At 42.3% G+C, this 20,773-nt stretch overlaps 1 protein-coding gene across 2 annotated transcripts in view; it reads right to left on the bottom strand.

Annotated features, from left to right (window-relative positions):
* RSU1 (Ras suppressor protein 1) overlaps positions 1–20,773 on the bottom strand; it is a 236,593-nt gene that overhangs the window by 215,429 nt on the left and 391 nt on the right. For both annotated transcript variants that reach the window (XM_008999989.5, XM_002750065.6), the window contains exon 2: positions 20,635–20,746. In XM_008999989.5, the coding sequence (XP_008998237.1) occupies positions 20,635–20,743 (109 nt within the window). In that variant the 5' untranslated portion in view covers positions 20,744–20,746. The remainder of the gene's footprint in view (positions 1–20,634; positions 20,747–20,773) is intronic.

Here is a 20,773-nt window from a genome sequence, read left to right on the forward strand (position 1 = left end):
TGGAACTTAACATGCAGCATGGTGAAATGGCTTTTCCATTCTGGCTCCCTGGTGGACTAGAAACAGCCACAGCCTTAAATAACCCTCATCAGAGGCTCCACAGGAATGTGGGAGCTAGCCAAATGTCAGCACCGGGCAGCAATGCTGACCAACTTGAGCTCTGCATCTCTGTGACGCTGCTTAAAATGACTGCCCATGTCGCGTGGCTGAAGTTATTTCACCCTAGGTAGCAGGACAGAGATTCCGATCTACTTATGTATGCAGGATCTGACAACATATTAAAATGAAGACAGACAATAAAATGTTTGCCATCAATAAATAAATATCATATTCATCAACACATCCAGAATCATAAAAACCTTTCTTCTAAATTTTGTTCATAAGTTAAAACTTTAAAAATATCACTGTGAGATGAAAGCCTTTCCTTATTTCACAACTAATTATCGTGCAGGGTTACTACAAGTCTTCAGTAGGTTTTCAAAAGAATTGATCACTTTACTGAATTCTAGTATTTACAGATAGAGTCTACCGATCACAAGTAACTCTTCTCTCAATCAACAATAAAACAATTTTACATATATGACAGCTGAAAAAAGATGGCCCCTATTTCTACACATAAGGACAGACAATTCACATTATCTTGAGAACCCCCCAAGAGCTGCTCACTAATTGGTGTCTTTGAGTCCATCAGGACATTAAGGAGAAAGAAGGAAGACAGACCCAAGACACTGGTATTTAAATTTTGGAGCCCACATCATTCAAGGCCAAACACATCCTTTTACAGTTTTTGCTCCAGGAAAAAAAATACAAAGAAAAACTGTATTTCTGAAGATGCCTGGGAGAATTAAAGAGAAAATACATTAAGCCACTTAAGATATGCCGTCATTGGATGGTATTAACAAAACCATCACAACAGAGTAGCTGTGAGTTACAACTACTCTGCATGCCACTATACCTCCTTAGTCGAACAGGGATAGAATATGAGTGAGACACAGTTGCTGCCCTCAATGAGCTTACTCTGCAATGAGAAGATGAAATAAAACACTAGCATACAGTACAGAAGGTGACGGTGAATATTATTTGTCAACTTGACTGGGCTATGATACCCAGATGGCTGGTATGATGATCTTTTGCAGGGCCTGTGAGGGTGTTTCCAGAAGAGATTAGCAATTGAATCAGGGGACTGAGAAAAGACTACCCACCCTCAGCAATGCAGGTGAGCAATAACCAACTCACTGAGTGCTTCAATAGAATAAAAAGCAGCACACTCAGAGACAGCAGATATTTTTAAGTTATCTGACTGGGACTTTAAAATTACTATGATTGATATGACAACATGCAAGAAAAGACGGGTAATGTCAGCAGAGACAAAAGCCCTAAGACAGAACTGAAAGGAAATGCTAGAGATCAGAAACACTAGCAGAAATAGAGAGAGCCTCTGACTGGCTCCTTAGTAGAACGGAAAGAATCAGGATCTCGAAGACATGTCAGCAGAAACTTCCTAAACCAAAAAGCAAAGAGAAAAAAGAATCGGGGAAAAGCGAAACAGAATACATAAGGACAATGGGATAATTGCAAAAGGCGTAACATGAACATAAAGGGAATATGAGACGAGAAAAAGGGACAGAAAAAAAATACTGAAATAACTCAGAATTTTCCAAAATTAAAGACAGAGACCAAACTACATATCCAAGAAGCTCAGAGAACACAAAAATGGATAATTACCAAAAAACCTATAACTACACATATCACATGCAAACTATAGAAGGTCAAAGACAAAGATAAATATTGAAAGAAGTCAGAGGAAAAAAAATCTTACCAATAAAAAACCAGAATAAAACTCACACTGGACTTTCCTTAAGAAACCATGCAAAAAGAAGAGAGTGGGGTAAAACATTTAAAGTGCTGAAGGGAAAAAACCTCCCATCTAGAATCTTGTAGTCAATTAAATTATCCATCAAATACAAAGAAGAAACACTCTCACCAAAACAAAAACTGAAGAGACATAAAATGTCTTAAAACAAGCTAGGCTGGGCACGGTGGCTCGAGCCTATAATTCCAGCACTTTGGGAGGCCGAGGCAGGTGGATCACAAGGTCAAGAGATCGAGATCATCCTGGTCAACATGGTGAAACCCCATCTCTACTAAAAATACAAAAATTAGCTGGGCATGGTGGTGCGTGCCTGTAGTCCCAGCTACTCAGGAGGCTGAGGCAGGAGAATGGCTTAAACCCAGGAGAAGGAAGTTGCAGTGAGCCGAGATCGCGCCATTGCACTCCAGCCTGGGTAACGAGAGCGAAACTCCGTCTCAAAAAAAAAGCTAGTCCCAGAGAATAAAAATGATACAGCAGAAAACAGGATCTACATAAAGAAAGGAACAGTGTTAAAGAATGAAAAAAAGTAATATCAAATAGTTTATTGTTCTTTTTCTTAATGTAACAGATCACAGATTGTTCAAAATAGTGACAGCAACAATATGTTGGTTGATTTTAGTTTATGGATAAGTGAAATGAATGATAGCAACTTTATAAAGAAAAACAGGAAGGAACTGGAAATGTTTGATTTTAAGTTACCTGCACTGGCTCTGAAGTGGCACAGTGTTATTTAAAAGTGAGTTAAGATTAATTGTAAATGTATTTTGCAAACTCTAGGGCCATCATTAAGAAGTTTTTATTCCTTGCTTTATCTTCCTTCTAAAAAAAATAAATTTTTAAATGTAAATTTGCCAAGAGGAGAGAAAATGAAGTATGTTGTGAGGAGAGAAAACAAAATCATACAAAATGCTCAATTAAAGCCACAGAAAGCAGAAAACGAGTGGAAGACGAAACAAACAAGGGCAAGAAGAGAAAACACTTATTATGTAGGTACTGATCTAATATAAACGATCACATTAAATTTTAATAACCAAACATATTAATGAAAAGACTATCAGAGTGGATTTTTTAGAAAACAGTACCTAACTATATGTAATCTATGAAAAATCCACTTTAAATATAAAATCCACTTATAAATATTAAATATTAAAATATATTAAATTTAATAATTAAATTTAAATATAAAATATAGATATAAAAGAAAAGGGATAGAGAAAGATACATGACGCTAAATGCTAAGCAAAAGCAAGCTGGAGTCATCATGTTAATTTCAGACAAAGCTGACTTCAAAGCAAAGAAGATTATCAGAAATAAAAAGGGGTATTACATAATGATTAGAAGGTAAACTTTGCAAGAAAACACAGTAATCCTTAGTGTGTATGCATCTAACAACAGTGTCAAAAAAAGATAAGACAAAAACTTATAGAAATGCAGAGAAAGAAACAAACCCAGTATTATACTTGGAGACTTCAACACTCCATTCTATTAGTAATTGATAGATCCGACAGGCAGAAAACCAGTAAGGACAGAGTTAAAAGCACAACATCACCATCAGTCAACTGGCTATAATTGACATCTATAGACTACTTCATCCAAGAGAAAAATACACATTCTTCTGAAGCTTGCACAGAACATTCATCAACATAGACCACATTCTGGGCCATTAAACATCCCTTAAACTTAAGAGAACAGAAACTGTACAATATATGCTCTCAGTCCACATTGAAATTAAGCTAGAAATCAAACAGAAAGATAGCTGAAAAATCTCAAAACATCTGGACATTAACAATGTATTTCTAAATAACACGTCAAAGAAATCTCAAAAAATGTTTAAAAATATTTTAATGAAATGGCCGGGCATGGTGGCTTATGCCTGTAATCCCAGCACTTTGGGAGGCCGAGGCAGGTGGAAAGATTGAGACCATCCTGGCCAACATGGTGAAACCCTGTCTCTACTAAAAATACAAAAAAATTAGCTGTGTGTAGTGGTGTGTGCCTGTAGTCCCAGCTACTCGGGAGGCTGAGGCAGAAGAGGGGCAGAAACTGCAGTGAACCGAGATCACACCACTGTACTAAAGCCTGGGTGACACTGCGATACTAAAATTTAATTAAATGAAACTGAAAATACTACTTACCAGAATTTGTAAACTATAGCAAAATCAATGCCAAAGGAAATATATAGCATTCACTACATGTATCACAAAACAAGAAAGTTCTATGAGGTTGGTGCAAAGTGGCAAAACAGCAATTACTTCTGCACCAACCTAAAAAAAAATCAATAATCTAAACTTCCACCCTAGGAAAGAAGAAAAATGAGCATCAATCGAACTACAAGTAAACAGAAAAAAATTAATAAAAAATTAGGGCAGAAATCAGTGATACTTAAAAGGAGAAATCCATAGAGAAAATCTGAGTCCAAAAGCTGGTTTTTGGAAAAGGTCAATAAAATTGGTAATCCTCTAAGGAGGCTAACCCCCCCAAAAAAAGAATATAACAACAATTGAAAGAAGGGCCATTACTACTGACTTCATGGATGTTTAAGGGATAATACAGTAACATTATAAACAACTCTATGTCCAAAAATGTTGTAACTTAGATAAAATGGACCAACGGCTAGAAAGACAATCTACCAAAACTCACACGGGGAGAAATAGATCATTTGAGTAGACCTATGTCTATTAAAGAAATCGAATCAAAAACTAACATTAATAACCTTCTAAAATAGAAAGGACCATGCCCAGATGGGTTTTGTGATGAATTCTACCAAACATTTAAGAAAAAAATTATACCAATTCTCTACAATACCTTTCAGAAAACAGAAGCAAAGAGAACAATTCCTAATTCATTCTGAGGCCAGCATTAAGCCAAAGACATTACAAAAAAGGAGGAACTATAGACCAGTATCTCTCATGAGCATAGACACAAAAATCCTCAATAAAGCATTAGCAAATAAATTCAAAAATGTATTTAAAGTATACACAGGCTGGGCATGGTGGCTCATGCCTGTAATCCCTATACTTTGAAGGCCAAGGTGGGTGGATTACCTGAAGTCAGGAGTTTGAGACCAGCCTGGCCAACATGGTGAAACCCTGGCTCTACTAAAAATACAAAAAATTAGCTGGGCATGGTGGCGCGCATCTGTAATCCCAACTACTCAGGAGGCTGGGGCAGAATTGCTTCAATCTGGGAGGCTGAAGTCACAGTAAGCCAAAATCGTGTCATTATACTCCAGCCTGGGCAACAAGAGCAAAACTTCATCTCAAAAAAATAAACAAAGAAACAATAAGAGTATACACAATGACCAAATGGAACTTACTCCAGGTATGCAAAGGTGAATCAAATTCAAAAATAAAAGCAATCCATCACTTCAAACAGGCAAAAGAAGAAAATCCATACAATTATATCTACGGATGCAGAAAAAGCACTGGACACTCCATCACCGATTAAAAACTCTTAGCAAACTAGGAATAGAGGAAAACGTTCTCAACTTAATAAAAAATATCTACAAAAACCCTACAATTAACATGATACTCAATGGTAAGGAACGAGTTGCTCTCCTACTATGACTGGGAACAAGGTGAGGATGTCTCCTATTACCACTTCTAACCAGAGTCATATTGGAAGTACTAGTTAATGCGGAAAGATAAGAAAAAGCAACAAAATGTATGCTGATTGGGAAGGATGAATTAAAACTGTCTTGTCCACAGATAATATGATGTCTATATAGAAAATCCCAAAGAATCAACAAAAAAGAACTTAAACTAATAACTACAGCAAAGTTGCAGGATAGAACATACAAAGGCAATTGCTTTTCTATATAGACAACTAGAAATTTAAATTAAAAACACATCATTTACATTAATGCTAAACAAATATTTAGACATAGAGCTAACAAAATATGTACCAAATCTATATCAGAAAAGCTTCAAAACTAGTATGAAAGGAATCAAATACCTAAATAAACAGTGAGATATCCCATGTTCATGAATAGGAAGACCCAACATTGTTATGATGTCAGTTCTTTCCAAGTTGATCTACATACCAATTCTAGTCAAAATACCAGCAAGTTTATGGGTATCAACAAACTGATACTAACATTTACATGGAAAGGCAGAACAGCCAATAAAATATTAAAGAAAATTCAGCTGGTGCACTGACACTGCCCAACTTCAAAACGTAGTATTAGTTATAGGAAAAAGACAGTGTGGTATTGGTGAAACAATAAGACAAATACATCACTGGAAGCAAACAGACTAGAAATAGAACCTCACAAATATAATCAACTAATCTTTGGCAAAAGTGCAAAGGCAATTCAGTGAGAAAAGTAGAGACTTTTCATCAAATAGTGCTGAAACAGATGGACATCAATACATATAAAACTCAATGTAGACAAAGACCTAACACCTTTCATGAAAATGAACTCAGAATGAATCACAGACCTAATATAAAACACAAAGCTCTAAAAATTTCTAGATATAACAAAGGAGAAAATCTAGTTGACTTGAGATTTGGCAATGACCTCTTAGATACAATACCAAAGGCACAACTTATGAAAGAAAAACTTGATAACTGAGACTTCATTATAATTAAAAACTTCTGCTCTGTGTAAGTTATCATTAAGGGAATGAAATAACTCAGACAAGAAGAAAATATTTGCAACACACATATCTGATAAAGAACTGGTACCTAAAATATAAAAAGACTTAAAACTCCACAAAAACCCAATTAAAAAGTACATAAAATGTCTGAACAGATATCTCACCAAAAAGATACAAATATGGCAAATAAGCATATGAAAAGATGCTCAGCATCATATGTCATTAGGGAATTGCAAATGGCAACAGTGAGATACCACTGCATACCCACTAAAATGGCTAAAATCCAAAATACCAACACTATCAAATGCTGGTGAGGATGTGGAGCAACAGGAAATCTCTTTCTTTATTGGTGGAATGCAAAAAGGTACAGCCACATGAGAGGACAGTTTGACAGTTTCTCATAAAGCTAAACATAGTCTTATCACATAATCCACTAATCACATTCCTAAGTATTCACCCAAGTGTGTTGAAATCTTGTCTACACAAAAATCTGCACAAGAAGGTTTATACCAGCTTTATTCATAATTGTCCAAATTCAGAAGCTGCCAAAATGTCATCCAATAGGTGAATGGATAAGCAATCTGTGACATATCCAGACAATGGAGTATTATTCACTGCTACAAAGAAATGAGCTATCAAACCACAGACAGACATGGAGGAGGCTATATACTGTATGATTCCAACTGTAAGACATTCTGAAAAGGGTAAAATTAGAGACAAAGGCAAACTGTAATGTATCAGCGGTTGTCTGGGATTTTGGAGGTAAATAATGAGAGAGAGGAGATGAAGAGGTAGAGCAGAGAGGATTTTTAGGGCAGTGAAACTGTTCCATATGACACTGTAATGGGGAATATATGACATTAATTTGTCAAAAGCCATAAAACCGTACTATATAGAGAGAACTCTGAGTTTAGCTATAAACTTTAGTTAATAAGGCCGGGCACAGTGGCTCACACCTATAATCCCAGCACTTTGGGAGGCCGAGGCGGGTGGATCATGAGCTCAGGAGATCGAGACCATCCTGGTCAACATGGTGAAACCCCGTCTCTACTAAAAATACAAAAATTAGCTGGGCATGGTGGTGCACGCCTATAGTCCCAGCTACTCGGGAGGCTAAGGTAGGAGAATTGCTTGAACCCAGGAGGCGGAGGTTGCAGTGAGCTGAGATCACGCCATTGCACTCTAGCCTGGGTAACAAGAGCGAAACACCGTCTCAAAAAAAAAAAAAAAAAAAACGAACATCATGGCGAGATCTCAGCATACTTGCTGAATCAGCAGTTCACCTTCATCTCCTCCACACGGTACGTGCATATGACTGTCAGAAACAAGTAAGGCAAACAGGACAAGCTAAGAATATTGCTTCTGAAGTCTGCTGGTATGAGTTCAAATCTGGGCTCTACCACTTATTATCTGGATGACTCTGAGCAAGTTAATAAAGCTTCCTAAATCCATTTTCTTAGCTGTTAACTAGATAATGAAAACAATAATAGAATTGCGAGGTTTGAAGGACGGATCCACACAGAGGACTTAGCACAATGCCTGGTAGGTCAATGTGTGCATGTATTAATACATTCCATGCAGAGATGGCATGGTATTTCAATCATATTACCTATTTTTATCCTCCTAAATAAGGGTGCACAATTTTGCAGAATACATATAATAAATTATTTGGGTATCTCTGACACAGCCTGAAGACTTAAGCATTTACAGCTGTTTCACTATTTATTTTGAAACAGAGTCTCATTCTTATCACGCAGGCTGGAGTGCAATGGTGTGATCTTAGCTCACTGCAGCCTCCACCTCCCAGGTTCAAGTAATTCTCCTGCCTCAGCCTCCCGAGTAGCTGGGATTACAGGTGCCACCATACCCAGCTAATTCTAGTACTTTTAGTAGAGACAGGGTTTTGCCATGTTGGCCAGGCTGGTCTCGAACTCCTGACCTCAGGTGATCCACCCACCTCAGCCTCCCAAAGGGCTGGGATTACAGGCATGAGCCACTGCACCCAGCCTCACTTACAGCTGGTAAGAAAATCAAGTTATAGAAACCACCATTCAAATACTGAGATTGCAAACCACATTACCATTCTCTGGCCTGCACTACGTCCTGAAAACCTAAGAGACCAAAGCGTCCTTCCAAGTCATTGCCTGTTCTGATGTGTGCCTTTCATTTGGGATCACCCTTAAAATTATAAGCTACACAGAGTCCAAAGGAATAATTAATAGATATGCAGAGAAATAGATGAAATAAAAAGGATCTTTATGAACTCTGGGTACTGTAACTAAAACTACCATTTGACGTAATTCAGGTTTATTCTGTTTGATACATGAACCTATATTTCCCCAACACCATCTCTTCCAGCACCACACTTGGTAAGGTTTTCAGCTAATGTTCTAAGAAGAAAATGAATTAATATACGGTATAAAAAGATCTCACATCCAATCATTCCATTGTTGAGATTAATAGTTTTTCAAGAAACCATAAAGAAGGTGGGGAAGGTTCTGCTAATATTGATCAGATGGAGATTAACTTGCTGCTTACGTTTTCTTCAACAGTTAAAGCTCTGCAACCATCCCATACACCCAAATTTCTAAGCTGGCGCTCCGCAACCATCCCATACACCCAAATTTCCAAGCTGGCACTCTACAACCATCCCGTACACCCAAATTTCCAAGCTGGCGCTCTGCAACCATCCCGTACACCCAAATTTCCAAGCTGGCACTCTACAACCATCCTGTACACCCAAATTTCCAAGCTGGCACTCTACAACCATCCTGTACACCCAAATTTCCAAGCTGGCACTCTACAACCATCCCGTACACCCAAATTTCCAAGCTGGCGCTCCGCAACCATCCCGTGCACCCAAATTTCCAAGCTGGCGCTCTACAACCATCCCGTGCACCCAAATTTCCAAGCTGGCACTCTACAACCATCCCGTACACCCAAATTTCCAAGCTGGCACTCTACAACCATCCTGTACACCCAAATTTCTAAGCTGGCAGGGCTAGCCCAATGACACATTTTATTTGCCTAACACAGTGTTTTAAAGAATTCTGAAAAATGAATGCCTTAAGGTAAGGCAGGCCCTGAAGTCACCTCTCCTTGGCATCCAAGCCTGGCTCCGGTGAGCCCTTCAGGACTAGGAGACAACACAGCACAGTATCACAGAGCAAAGCTTTCAGATACATTCAAGAGTGAACTCTGGCCTGTCACGGCTCATGCCAGTAATCCCAGCACTCTGGGAGGCTCATGCCAGTAATCCCAACACTCCGGGAGGCTCATGCCAGTAATCCCAGCACTCTGGGAGGCTCATGCCAGTAATCCCAGCACTCTGGGAGGCTCATGCCAGTAATCCCAGCACTCTGGGAGGCTCATGCCAGTAATCCCAACACTCTGGGAGGCTCATGCCAGTAATCCCAACACTCTGGGAGGCTCATGCCAGTAATCCCAACACTCTGGGAGGCTCATGCCAGTAATCCCAACACTTTGGGAGGCTCATGCCAGTAATCCCAACACTTTGGGAGGCCAAGACAGGAAGATCACCTGAGGCCAGGAGTTGGAGACCAGCCTGGCCAACATGGTGAAACCCTGTCTCTACTAAAAAAATACTAAAAGTAGCTGGGCGGGGTGGCAGGTGCCTATAATCCCAGCTACTTGGGAGGCTGAGGCAGGAGAATCACTTGAACCCGGCAGGTAGAGGCTGCAGTGAGCAGAGATCACGCCACTGCACTCTAACCTGAGCAAGAAGAACAAAACTCCATCTCAAAAAAAAAGAGTGAACTCCATTTTCACCACTGCCTGAGTGACACTGGGGACTTAATCTGGAGAGTGCTCTACTTTCTCATCTATAAAATGCTGACGATTATCAGGTGAACCAAAGAGGGATGTTAGGAGTGTGAGAAGCTCTTACTGCAGCACAGGCACGTGGGTCTGTGTCACTTGAGAACCTCCAATCTAGATGTTATGGGCTGAACTATGTCTCCCCAAAATTCACATGTTGAAGCCCAATCCGGATACCTCAACATGTGACTATATTTGGAGACAGGGCCTTTAAAGAAGTCATTAATTTAAAATAAGGGCCTTAAGGTGGACCCTTCACCCAAATGACTGTCGTCCTTATGAGCAGAGGAAACTGAACACACTGTGACACCAGGGATGCAAAGGAACCAGCACAGGAGGACTCAGCAAGAAGGCAGCCGTCTGCAAGCCCAGGAGAGAGGCCTCAGGAGCAGCAGCCCTGCTGATGCCATGTTCTTGAACTTCCAGCCTCCAGGACTGCGGGAAATACATTTCTGTTACTGAAACCACTGAGCCCATGGTATTTTGTTTTGTAGCCCTGGGAAATTAATAAAGAAGATACTGTTAATCCTATTATTAGCCTTTTGGGCTTTGCCAGCACCTCAAACCTGAAATACTGTTTTACATCATTAAGCAGCACACACTGATGCAATCTGCTCGATGGGGACACTGAAAATTCCATCTCCTTTGATTAGAAACATACTCTGATCAGCCCTTCTCTACTCCGAGGCTGCACACAAGGCAGCTGTGAAACACGCCAACCTCAGATGCTGTGGCTGTGACATACGTGAGATTTCTCACTGTGAGCTACACAGATGAAATGTCATTACGATTCCATCTCTTTTTCCAAAGAAAGAACCCGACAACAGAAGGTGGAAGAAGTGTAGAGGCAGCAAAGGTCCCTGAAGAGAGAGATGAGATGGCTGTGTCCAGTCTCTCCCGTGAGCAGCACGCAGAGGCTCAACACTGACCCCTGCTGGTCACACACTTGAAATAGACCAACTGCTTCTTGGCCATATTTTTACATTATCTTTTGGCAAAAGTGGGCGTTGAACAATGAGAACACATGGACACAGGGAGAGGAACATCACATACTGGGGCCTGTTGCAGGGTTGGGAGGCTAGGGAGGATAGTAGGGGGTGGGGGATTAGGGAGGGCTAACATCAGGAGAAATACCTAATGTAGATGATGTGGGGATGGATGGCATATGTATACCTCCATATATGTATCTCCAACCATCATGGCATATATATACCTATGTAAAAACCCTACACGATCTGCACATGTACCCCAGAACTTAAAGTATAATAAAAATAAAAAATTGGCTGGGCGCGGTGGCTCACGCCTGTAATCACAGGATTTTGGGAGGCTGAGGCGGGCAGATCACCGAGGCTGGGAGTTCAAGACCAGGCTGACCAACATGGAGAAACCACATCTCTACTAAAAATATACAAAATTAGCTGGGCATGGTGGCGCACGCCTGTAATCCCAGCTACTCGGTAGGCTGAGGCTGAAGAATCACTTGAACCCAGGAGGCGGAGGTTGCAGTGAGCTGAGATCGGGCCACTGAACTCCAGCCTGGGCAACAAGAGCAAAATCTGTCTCAAAAAAGAATGTTAATAATAAAATAAAAAATTAGCCCACCTCCACAAACTTGCTATTTAAAGCAGCAAGAGGGCTTTATGCAGCATTACAGAAAGTCACTCCAGCCTTTTCTCGGTAACAGTGGATCCCGTGTCTAGATGGTTTTCTTTCAACCAGGTTCATGTGAATTTATGAACAAATAACATAGGGTATGGTTTTCAATTATCACCATATCAATTGTAGCAGTGGTTATGGGGCAAAGCAGGGGGTGTTATGGTTTCTTATGGTGAAAATAAAACTATTTCACATCTAATGAATACCTTACAGTCATCTTAACAGAGCAAAAAACAATTTATCACTAGATAATTTTAAAATTCAATAAAAGGCCGGGCACAATGCTCATGCCCGTAACCCCAGCCATTTGGGAGGCCGAGGCAGGAGGATCACTTGAGGTCAGGAGTTGGAGAAGAGCCTGGCCAACATGGCAAAACCCCGTCCCTACTAAAAATACAAAAAGTAGCTGGCATGGTGGTGGGTGCCTCTAATCCCAACTACTTGGGAGGCAGAGGCAGGAGAATCGCTTGAACGAGGGAGGTGGAGGTTGCAGTGAGCCAAGATGACACCACTGAACTCCAGCCTGGGAAACAGAGTAAGACTGTTTCTCAAAAATAAAAACCTTAAAAAAAAAAATGATAAAATTCAATTTCAACTCCCAAACGGACTCTGCTTGCATAATGCCCAACATAAAACATACATTCAATAAACAGTTATTGATCTAGTATCTTATTTATTAGTGGAAGAAAAATGCCCAGTTTTCAAGGCATGTCTGTCATTTTCAACACAGCCTCGGCCACAAGTACCACCTCAGTGAAAACCCTGCTGCTGTTCCCCAGCCACTGCCTGTGCTAGCCACAGCTCCGAACTCACCAGTGTGTGGCCATGGCTGTTCTTCCTGACCCCAGCACGCTGGGCCCACACACCCAACTTCTGGGAATTCTGAATCAGGTGAGGAATCGGGCAACAGGTGTGCTGGTACAATGAGACCATGAGACACGTGGGCAAAGGCTACTGAGAAGCACCATCACCCAGATTTCCAGGAAATAAAGAGATACTGTTTTGCATTTGTTACCATCAAAGATAAACCAGTTTTTAAAACAGTCATGCACCAACTGGGCGTGGTGGCTCACGCCTGTAATCCCAGCACTTTGGGAGGCCGAGGTGGGCGGATCAAGAGGTCGAGATCAAGACAATCCTGGCCAACATGGTGAAACCCCATCTCTACTAAAAATACAAAAATTAGCTGGGAGTGGTGGCAGGCACCTGTAGTCTCAGCTACTCGGGAGGTTCAGACAGGAGAATCACTTGAAACCAGGAGGTGGGGGTTGCAGTGAGCCAAGATTGTGCCACTGCATTCTAGCCTGGCGACAGAGCCAGAGCAAGACTCCATCTCAAAAAAAAAAATTCACGCACCACTTAATGACATTACACTCTACAATGGACCACCTGGGAGGCTGGAGCAGGCAGATTGCTTGAGTCCAGGAGTTCAAGACCAGCCTAGGAGACACGGCAAAACCCCGTCCTATGAAAATTACAAAAATCAGCTGGGAGTGGTAGCATGTGCCCGTAATGTAAGTTACTTGGGAGACTGAGGTGGGAAGATCACTTGAACCCAGGAAGCCGAGGCTACGGTGAGGCAAGATCACGCCACTGTTGCCCAGCCTGGGCAGCACAGTGAGACCTTGTCCCAAAAAACAAACCAACAAGGACCACAAATATGTCAGTGGTCCCATGAGACTACAATAATGTTCTGTATTTTTACTGCACTTTTCTAGAATTAAAGACATAAATACTCACCACTGTGTTACAATTCCCTATGGTATTCAGTACAGTCCCATGCTGAGCAAGTTTGTAGCCTAAAAGCCTCAGTGACAAGCACACCATCTAGCCCATGTGTATAGTAGGCTACACCATCTAGGTGTGTGTAGGGACATGCTGTGATGATCACACAAGGACAAAATCTTATTATGCATTTCTCGTAACAGAACCCATCAAGTGAGGCGTGCCTATACTAAGAATAGCGAGCATTATTAAGACCTATAGGTACCAGGTGGTACACGAGGCCCTTCTAGGTAATAACTCACAGCGGCCCTCTAAGGTGCTCTTATTATTCCCATTTTATAGATGAGGCACCTGAGGCACAGAGAGGTAAAGCAACTTGCCCAAGGTTACACAGCTAGTAACACACAAAAAAGATGCTTACAAAAAAGCCGCCGTGGCCACTGGGTGTCAGTATGTCACAGGACTGAAAAACAGTCAAATGACATTACTGGTTCAGTTGTATCAAACGGGTTATAACTTTTGTTTCAATGAAACATTTCCAGTTTTAACCCTACCCTCCAATCAAAAACAGAAGTTGTCAGTTCCATCTTGTTCCTGATAGCTGGAAACTGCTTCCCTCCAAAAACTGCAGAGAAGCCTGCAGGAAGGAGACAGAGTACATGCTCTCTCTCCAGAGCTACATTTTCTATCTTAGCTAACCTGGGTTTCTTAATTAAAAGCAGTAACATTCTTCCTTCAGTAAACTTTTCCCAAGCACAACGCCCAGTAGAGAGACTCTTCAGCTAGGTTGGATGGGACGGTGGGTCAAAACTGAGTATACTTGAGGGGCTTCCTGGAGGAGGTGACATGCAATGTAGTCATGTGAATAGATAAATCCTTCCTTCTTTCAACAAGCACTGACAAGAGGGCAAGGGCTAGCTAGAGAGAGAAATGGGAAAAGGGCTTCCCAGGCCAAGATGCAGCATGTTTAAAAACACAAAGGTGGGCACATACACACAACCTGGAGGAGTGAAAACATAACTGACTGTGAGGCGGGACATGGTGACTCACACCTGGAATCCCAGCACTCTGGGAGGCCGAGGCGGGCAGATGACTTGAGGTCAGGAATTCTGAGTGAAGTGGGCAGATCACTTGCAATCAGGACTTCGAGACCAGCCTGGTCAACATGGTGAAACCCCGTCTCTACTAAAAACACAAAAGTTAGCTGGGCAAGGTGGCACATGCCTGTAATCCCAGCTACTCAGGAGGCTGAGGCAGGAGAATTGCTTGAACGCAAGAGGTGGAGGCTATGGTGAGCTGAGATCGTGCAGCCTGGGCGACAGAGCAAGACTCCATCTCAAAAGAAACAAACAAAAAACCATAGATGGTGTGAATAAAGATTACAACTAAAATTACAGGTCCTCCCCAGCTGCTTTATCTTTCCCCAAAGACGGTCTGTACGGATAGCACGTGTTCCAGGTTTAACAAGGCTTCTGACATAGCTCTCCAGATAACCCATGATCATATTTGTCTATTATTTTGCCTGGTCCTTTAGAAAGACCACTCCCTTGAAAGCAGGTTGTTTTCTTTTTAAAGCTTTATCTGAAAAATATTTTAGTCTAACCTGGGGAAAAAAAAAAAAACATAAAGGCTTGACCACCCAGAGAGGGCAATAAACCCGAAGAGATTAAAAAATCAGGAAACAAATGAATGAGGCCAGGCACAGTGGTCCATGCCTATAATCCCAACACTTTGGGAGGCCAAGGTGGGTGGATCTATACTGTCCTGGCCAACATGGTGAAATTCCATCTCTACTAAAAAGACAAAAATTGCCAGGTGCAGTGGTGCATGCCTGTAATCCCAGCTACTCAGGAGGCTGAGGCAGGAGAATTACTTGAACCTGGGAGGCAGAGGTTGCAGTGAGCCGAGATTGCACCACTGCACTCCAGCCTGGGCAGCAGAATGAGACTCTGTCTCAAAAAAAAAAGAGAGAAATGAAAAGGAAGTTCCACTGGCTTCAGCTGGGATTCTGTCTCTATGGAAATGGAAGCTGATTATAGGGCCCTTCAAAAAAAAAAAAAAATCAACTTTATCAACCAGCTGAAGACAGTTGCTGCTTTAGTTTCCACAGTGAAATCTCTTTAATAAAAAGAATAAAATCAGCAGCATTACGATTATGCTTTGCAGCTTTCTTTTTTTTTTTTTTTTTTTAAAGAGACAGGTCTTATTCTGTCTGTCGCCTGTCACCCAGTGACAGAATCACAGCTCATTGCAGACTCAAACTCCTGGCCTTAAGCAATCCTCCCACCACAGCCTTCCTGACAGCTGGGACCACAGGCTTGCATACCACCCTTAGCCAATTGTTTAATCTTTTGTTGAGATGGAGTCTTGCTCTATTGCCCACACTTGTCTTCCCGGAAGCTTTATGGAGAATGTGTGTGCAAACTGCATGCCATGTTAAAACAAAATGATGGAAAATAGATTAGGATAAATTTTAAATAAACAGCTATCTAAATCAATTAGAACCCTAGGTAAAAGCGCCAAACACTACAGGTTCTAATAAGCCACAGAAAAAATTCCAACACCTGATACAAATGCCCTATCCAGTCTAATTATCAAAGCGAAATTCTTGGTTCAAGCCACTGACTATGTTGGAACTGGGTATGTCTGAGGTATAGGGGCCTATATCTGGATATTCACACTAATAGTTAACATTTAATGTGCATTATTGCATCTAACACTAACTAGTTAATAACTAACATTTAAAATGTATTATTGCATTTAAGGTGAACCATTAAGCCAGTCCTATGAAATGGTTACTTAGGGTACCATTCGATAAGGAACTTGAGGCTCAGAGAGGCTAAGTAGCTTCTCTAAGGTCACACTGTACTAAGCAGCAGAATTTGAACCTACATCTATCCGTATCCAAGTTCCCTCATATGCTCTGTACCCCTCTGCCTCTCCTGGTCAGAAATGAGCATTTCTAGAATCTGCTGAGCTGCTAGAAAACTGCAGAACCGGCCTAATATCTGTCTCCAGCCAAAGACGTTTCCCCAACAGAAAGCTCTTGGTACCTACACTCCTCAAAACATCTTTCAGAGGTAATTTGCTGCCCCTAAGGAAGTGCTGCGTTATAAGACATAACGCTCCCAAGAAGAGAGACAGGCTCTCATATGCCTCGTACAAAACCTGACTGTTAACTTCAAAGCTTAACTCTCACCTTTTGGGAAATTAAACAAAGTAAGAATAACGAAGGGAAAGCTTGAAATGCAAGAAAACCATTCTCTGTACATGCAAGTTAAGTGCTCCTTGGGCTTATTCTGGATACTGATATATGAAACTTCCTGGTTACAGCTAAAATTTTGTCAGTAAAGGAACATGGAGGTTGGGTGCGGTGGCTCACATCTGTAATGCCAGCACTTTGGGAGGCCAAGATGGGAGGACTCCCTGAGCCCAGGAGTTTTGAGGCCAGCCTGGGCAGCGTAGCAATACCCCATCTCTATTGCCAAGCATGGTGATGTGTACCTATAGTCCCAGCTACTCGGGAGGCTGAGGTGGGAGGATCACTTGAGCCTGGGAGGTTGAGGCTGCAGTGAGCCGTGATTGCACCACTGCACTCCAGCCTGGGTGTCACAGCAAGAGCCTGTTTGCAGAAAACAAAAATTCTTATACTAAGGTAGCCATGTGAACTATTTTAATACTTGCATATATTAAGCATGGTGACACTGTGTATGCACTCCTGAGAACTGAGTCCTGGTGGAGGCTCAAAAGAGGATTCTGGAACTCTCTAGCCTCCAAGGAGTCCCGCGGTCAGGGAGTTTGCAGAAAGCAGCCTTGGGTCAATGATACAGAAGCCAGAGAAGGTGGACTATGGAAATCTCCAAATTCACTTCCACCCAACTTCCCAAAAAAGTACTGTTATTCTTCGTTAGCTACTTCTTTAGGAAAATTTTAGAATGATCTTGCTTTTTACCACCCAATGTTATACTGGAAACGTACTTTTTCAGGAAGCAAGTGGCTATCTTTTCTTCCTTAATAAAAGCCAAGGCTTCAAAGAGATAACGGAGCCAAACCGAAATAGCTAAGCCACTCTGCCCATTTATAAATATTACATAAAGTCTCTTCAAAAGCCGAAGGGTATAAAAGCTCCTCTGCTGAAAGCAGCCTCTCTCTCCTACATGGTGAGAGCAGGTGCTGGCGGGAGCAAGGCTGTGGGGCCAAGACTCACACTGTACCAGGCATCCCCTTCTCTTTCTCCTCCTATCAACAGTGCCCCCAGTAATGACCATGATCATGGCAGAGCCAGGCAGGGGCAGCAAGGGGCACACCCAGATCCTCAGTTCCAGAGACATCTGCTCTGTTGCTGACAGCAAGGACCCTTATGGAACGCAAGAGACCAACACACACCAAGGCTGAGAGGCTAAACAGTACACAAAGTTGAATGGCACATATTTTCATTAAGGCCACAAAATGCAAATCATCTACGTTTCCTCCCTTTTCCTTCTGCCAAGACGTAGCAATAGCATCAACTCCGATCTCTGTCCCCGTCAAAACCATGGATTCACAGTAAACCTGACTCTACCATTCTCTCCACACCTAACTGGGTATCCGTCACCTTTCACCTCCCTTCTTCTCACTTGTCACATCCTGGACCTGATCTCACACACTCATGGGCCTAACCCATCATTCTTTCATTTTTGTCATTCCTCAACTATTTTTGTGCTCAATCTACTGTGCTCCAGGCACTATTATAAACCATGAATATTGCACAGCTTTTGTCTTCCCAATGTCCCAGTGGAGAAGAGAGACTTCTAGATTAAAAAAACAAAATCATGGCCAGGCCTGTGGCTCACTTTGGGAGGCTGAGGCGGTCGGATCACAAGGTTGAGAGATAGAGACCACCCTAGCCAACATGGTGAAACCCTGTCTCTACTAAAAATACAAAAACTAGCTGGGTGTGGTGACGCACACCTGTAGTCCCAGCTACTCAGGAGGCTGAGGAAGGAGAATCACTCGAACCCAGGAGGTAGAGGTTGCAGTGAGCCAGGATCACACCACTGCACTCCAGCCTGGTGACAAAGCCACACTGTCTAAAAAAAAAAAAAAAAAGGGGGGGGGCCGGGCACGGTGGCCTGTAATCCCAGCACTTTGGGAGGCTGAGGCTGGTGGATCATGAGGTCAACAGATCGAGACCATCCTGGTCAACATGGTGAAACCCCATGGTGAAATCTCCACTAACAATACAAAAAATTAGCTGGGCATGGTGGTGCGTGCCTGTAATCCCAGCTACTCAGGAGGCTGAGGCAGGAGAATTGCCTGAACCCAGGAGGCGGAGGTTGCGGTGAGCCGAGATCGTGCCATTGCACTCCAGCCTGGGTAACAAGAGCGAAACTCCGTCTCAAAAAAAAAAAATCATTACAATCCTATGTAACAGGAGTCACAAAGCAAGGCACACATCCACCTTCACAGAAGAGGGAGTGGCTATGTTAGCTTGGTGCAAAGGGAGATTTAACACAGGTGGTGATGTCTAGCAGACTCTTAGAAGTAAAAGAATTTCAGGTGCAAAAGAGTGAGAAAGAGAGAAAACAGAATTCGCAAAGGCACCAAGAGCTGAACGAGTAGACTCTCATCCAGGAAGGGCAATAGGTTCCAAGTGACTGGAATGCCAACTGCATGGAAGGATAAGGTTGTGTTCAGATTCAGAAAGGCCTTGAACGCCACCCCAACAAACCTGGAGAAATGTGGAGAGGGTTTAAACCCAAGCCATGTCAGCCTGAAGAAGTGCTTTCACTCATCACAGGTTTTTCAAATGTTGGAATTAGTAGCCAACAACTAAAACTTAGCAAATTTCATATAAAAGTATAGAATCAGGTCGGGCGCAGTGGCTCATGCCTATAATCCCAGCACTTTGGGAGGCCAAGGCAGGTGGATCACAAGGAGTTCCAGCAGTCAGGAGTTTGAGACCAGCCTGGCCAAAATGGCAAAACCCCATCTCTACTAAAAATACAAAAAAGTAGCCAGGTATGGTGTCATGTGCCTGTAATCCCAGCTCCTCCAGAGGCTGAAGCAGGATAATTGCTTGAACCTGGAAGGCACAGGTTGCAGTGAGCCGAGATCGCACCACTGCACTCCAGCCTGGGTGACAGAGTGAGACTCCATCTCAAAAACTAAAAAATAAAAATATAAAAGCATAGAATCTTGGCTCCTTTAAGAAAATAATCTAGCACACTGGGCCAACATTCCTATGGTGACACGTGTCTGAGAAGCAGGTGCAGCAGCTGGCCCCTTCAGGTGGCATACGTATTACGGAGTTCATGACCGCCCTCACTTGAAGGCATGTGAATTTGCAATCCCTGATTTTAAGAGAGAGGATAATACTATAGACCGGCGGAGGGGTAGTTTACAGGAAAATAACACTGAAAGTGATCCAGTGATTAAACTGCGCAGTGAAACTGAAGGGCAAGTTAGGAGGATTTCACCACAGCATGAGGAGGTAACAAAAGCCTGAGCCAAGTTAGAATAAACACTCAAAAGAAAGTAAAGATTCAAGAAATGCTTAAAATGCTCCAGGCACAAGAATGCTTATTAATGATGCAACTCGTGTGTGTCATCTGTTCATGGACAAAGACTGTATTAGGAGACGGAAAGACTCAAAATTAATTCTCAATTAAAAAATAAAGTGGCTATTAAACTGTGGAAAATCCACTCCAGTGCCATAAAGCAGAGACAACCGATGAGGCACAGCTGTCTGTGTAATTCTCATCGTGGACTCTCAGGATCGCTTTCCAGGTGGAAAGGAACAAACACACCTGCAAACCCTCTGCGCGAAGCCCCTGAGAAGTGATGCTTACAAGCAGAGACTGGGGTCTAAACCATTATAATCTCTCTCAGCAGGACTAACAGTGACTTGGCAAACTTAGAAACCCTTGCAGCTCATCCACGGGAGGGTCCTGCCCGAAAACTCACACAGGCCGTTGACATCCAGCATGTTGGAGATGCCCCGGTCACTCATGTCCACTTCGGGCTGGTTCTTCTCCCGGCTCTCCTCCACCAACTTCTTTAGGGACTTGGACATGGTCTGCAGCAAACAACAACAAAGCACGTG

Source organism: Callithrix jacchus, chromosome 7 (assembly GCF_049354715.1).
Source record: "Callithrix jacchus isolate 240 chromosome 7, calJac240_pri, whole genome shotgun sequence".
NCBI lineage: Eukaryota > Metazoa > Chordata > Mammalia > Primates > Cebidae > Callithrix > Callithrix jacchus.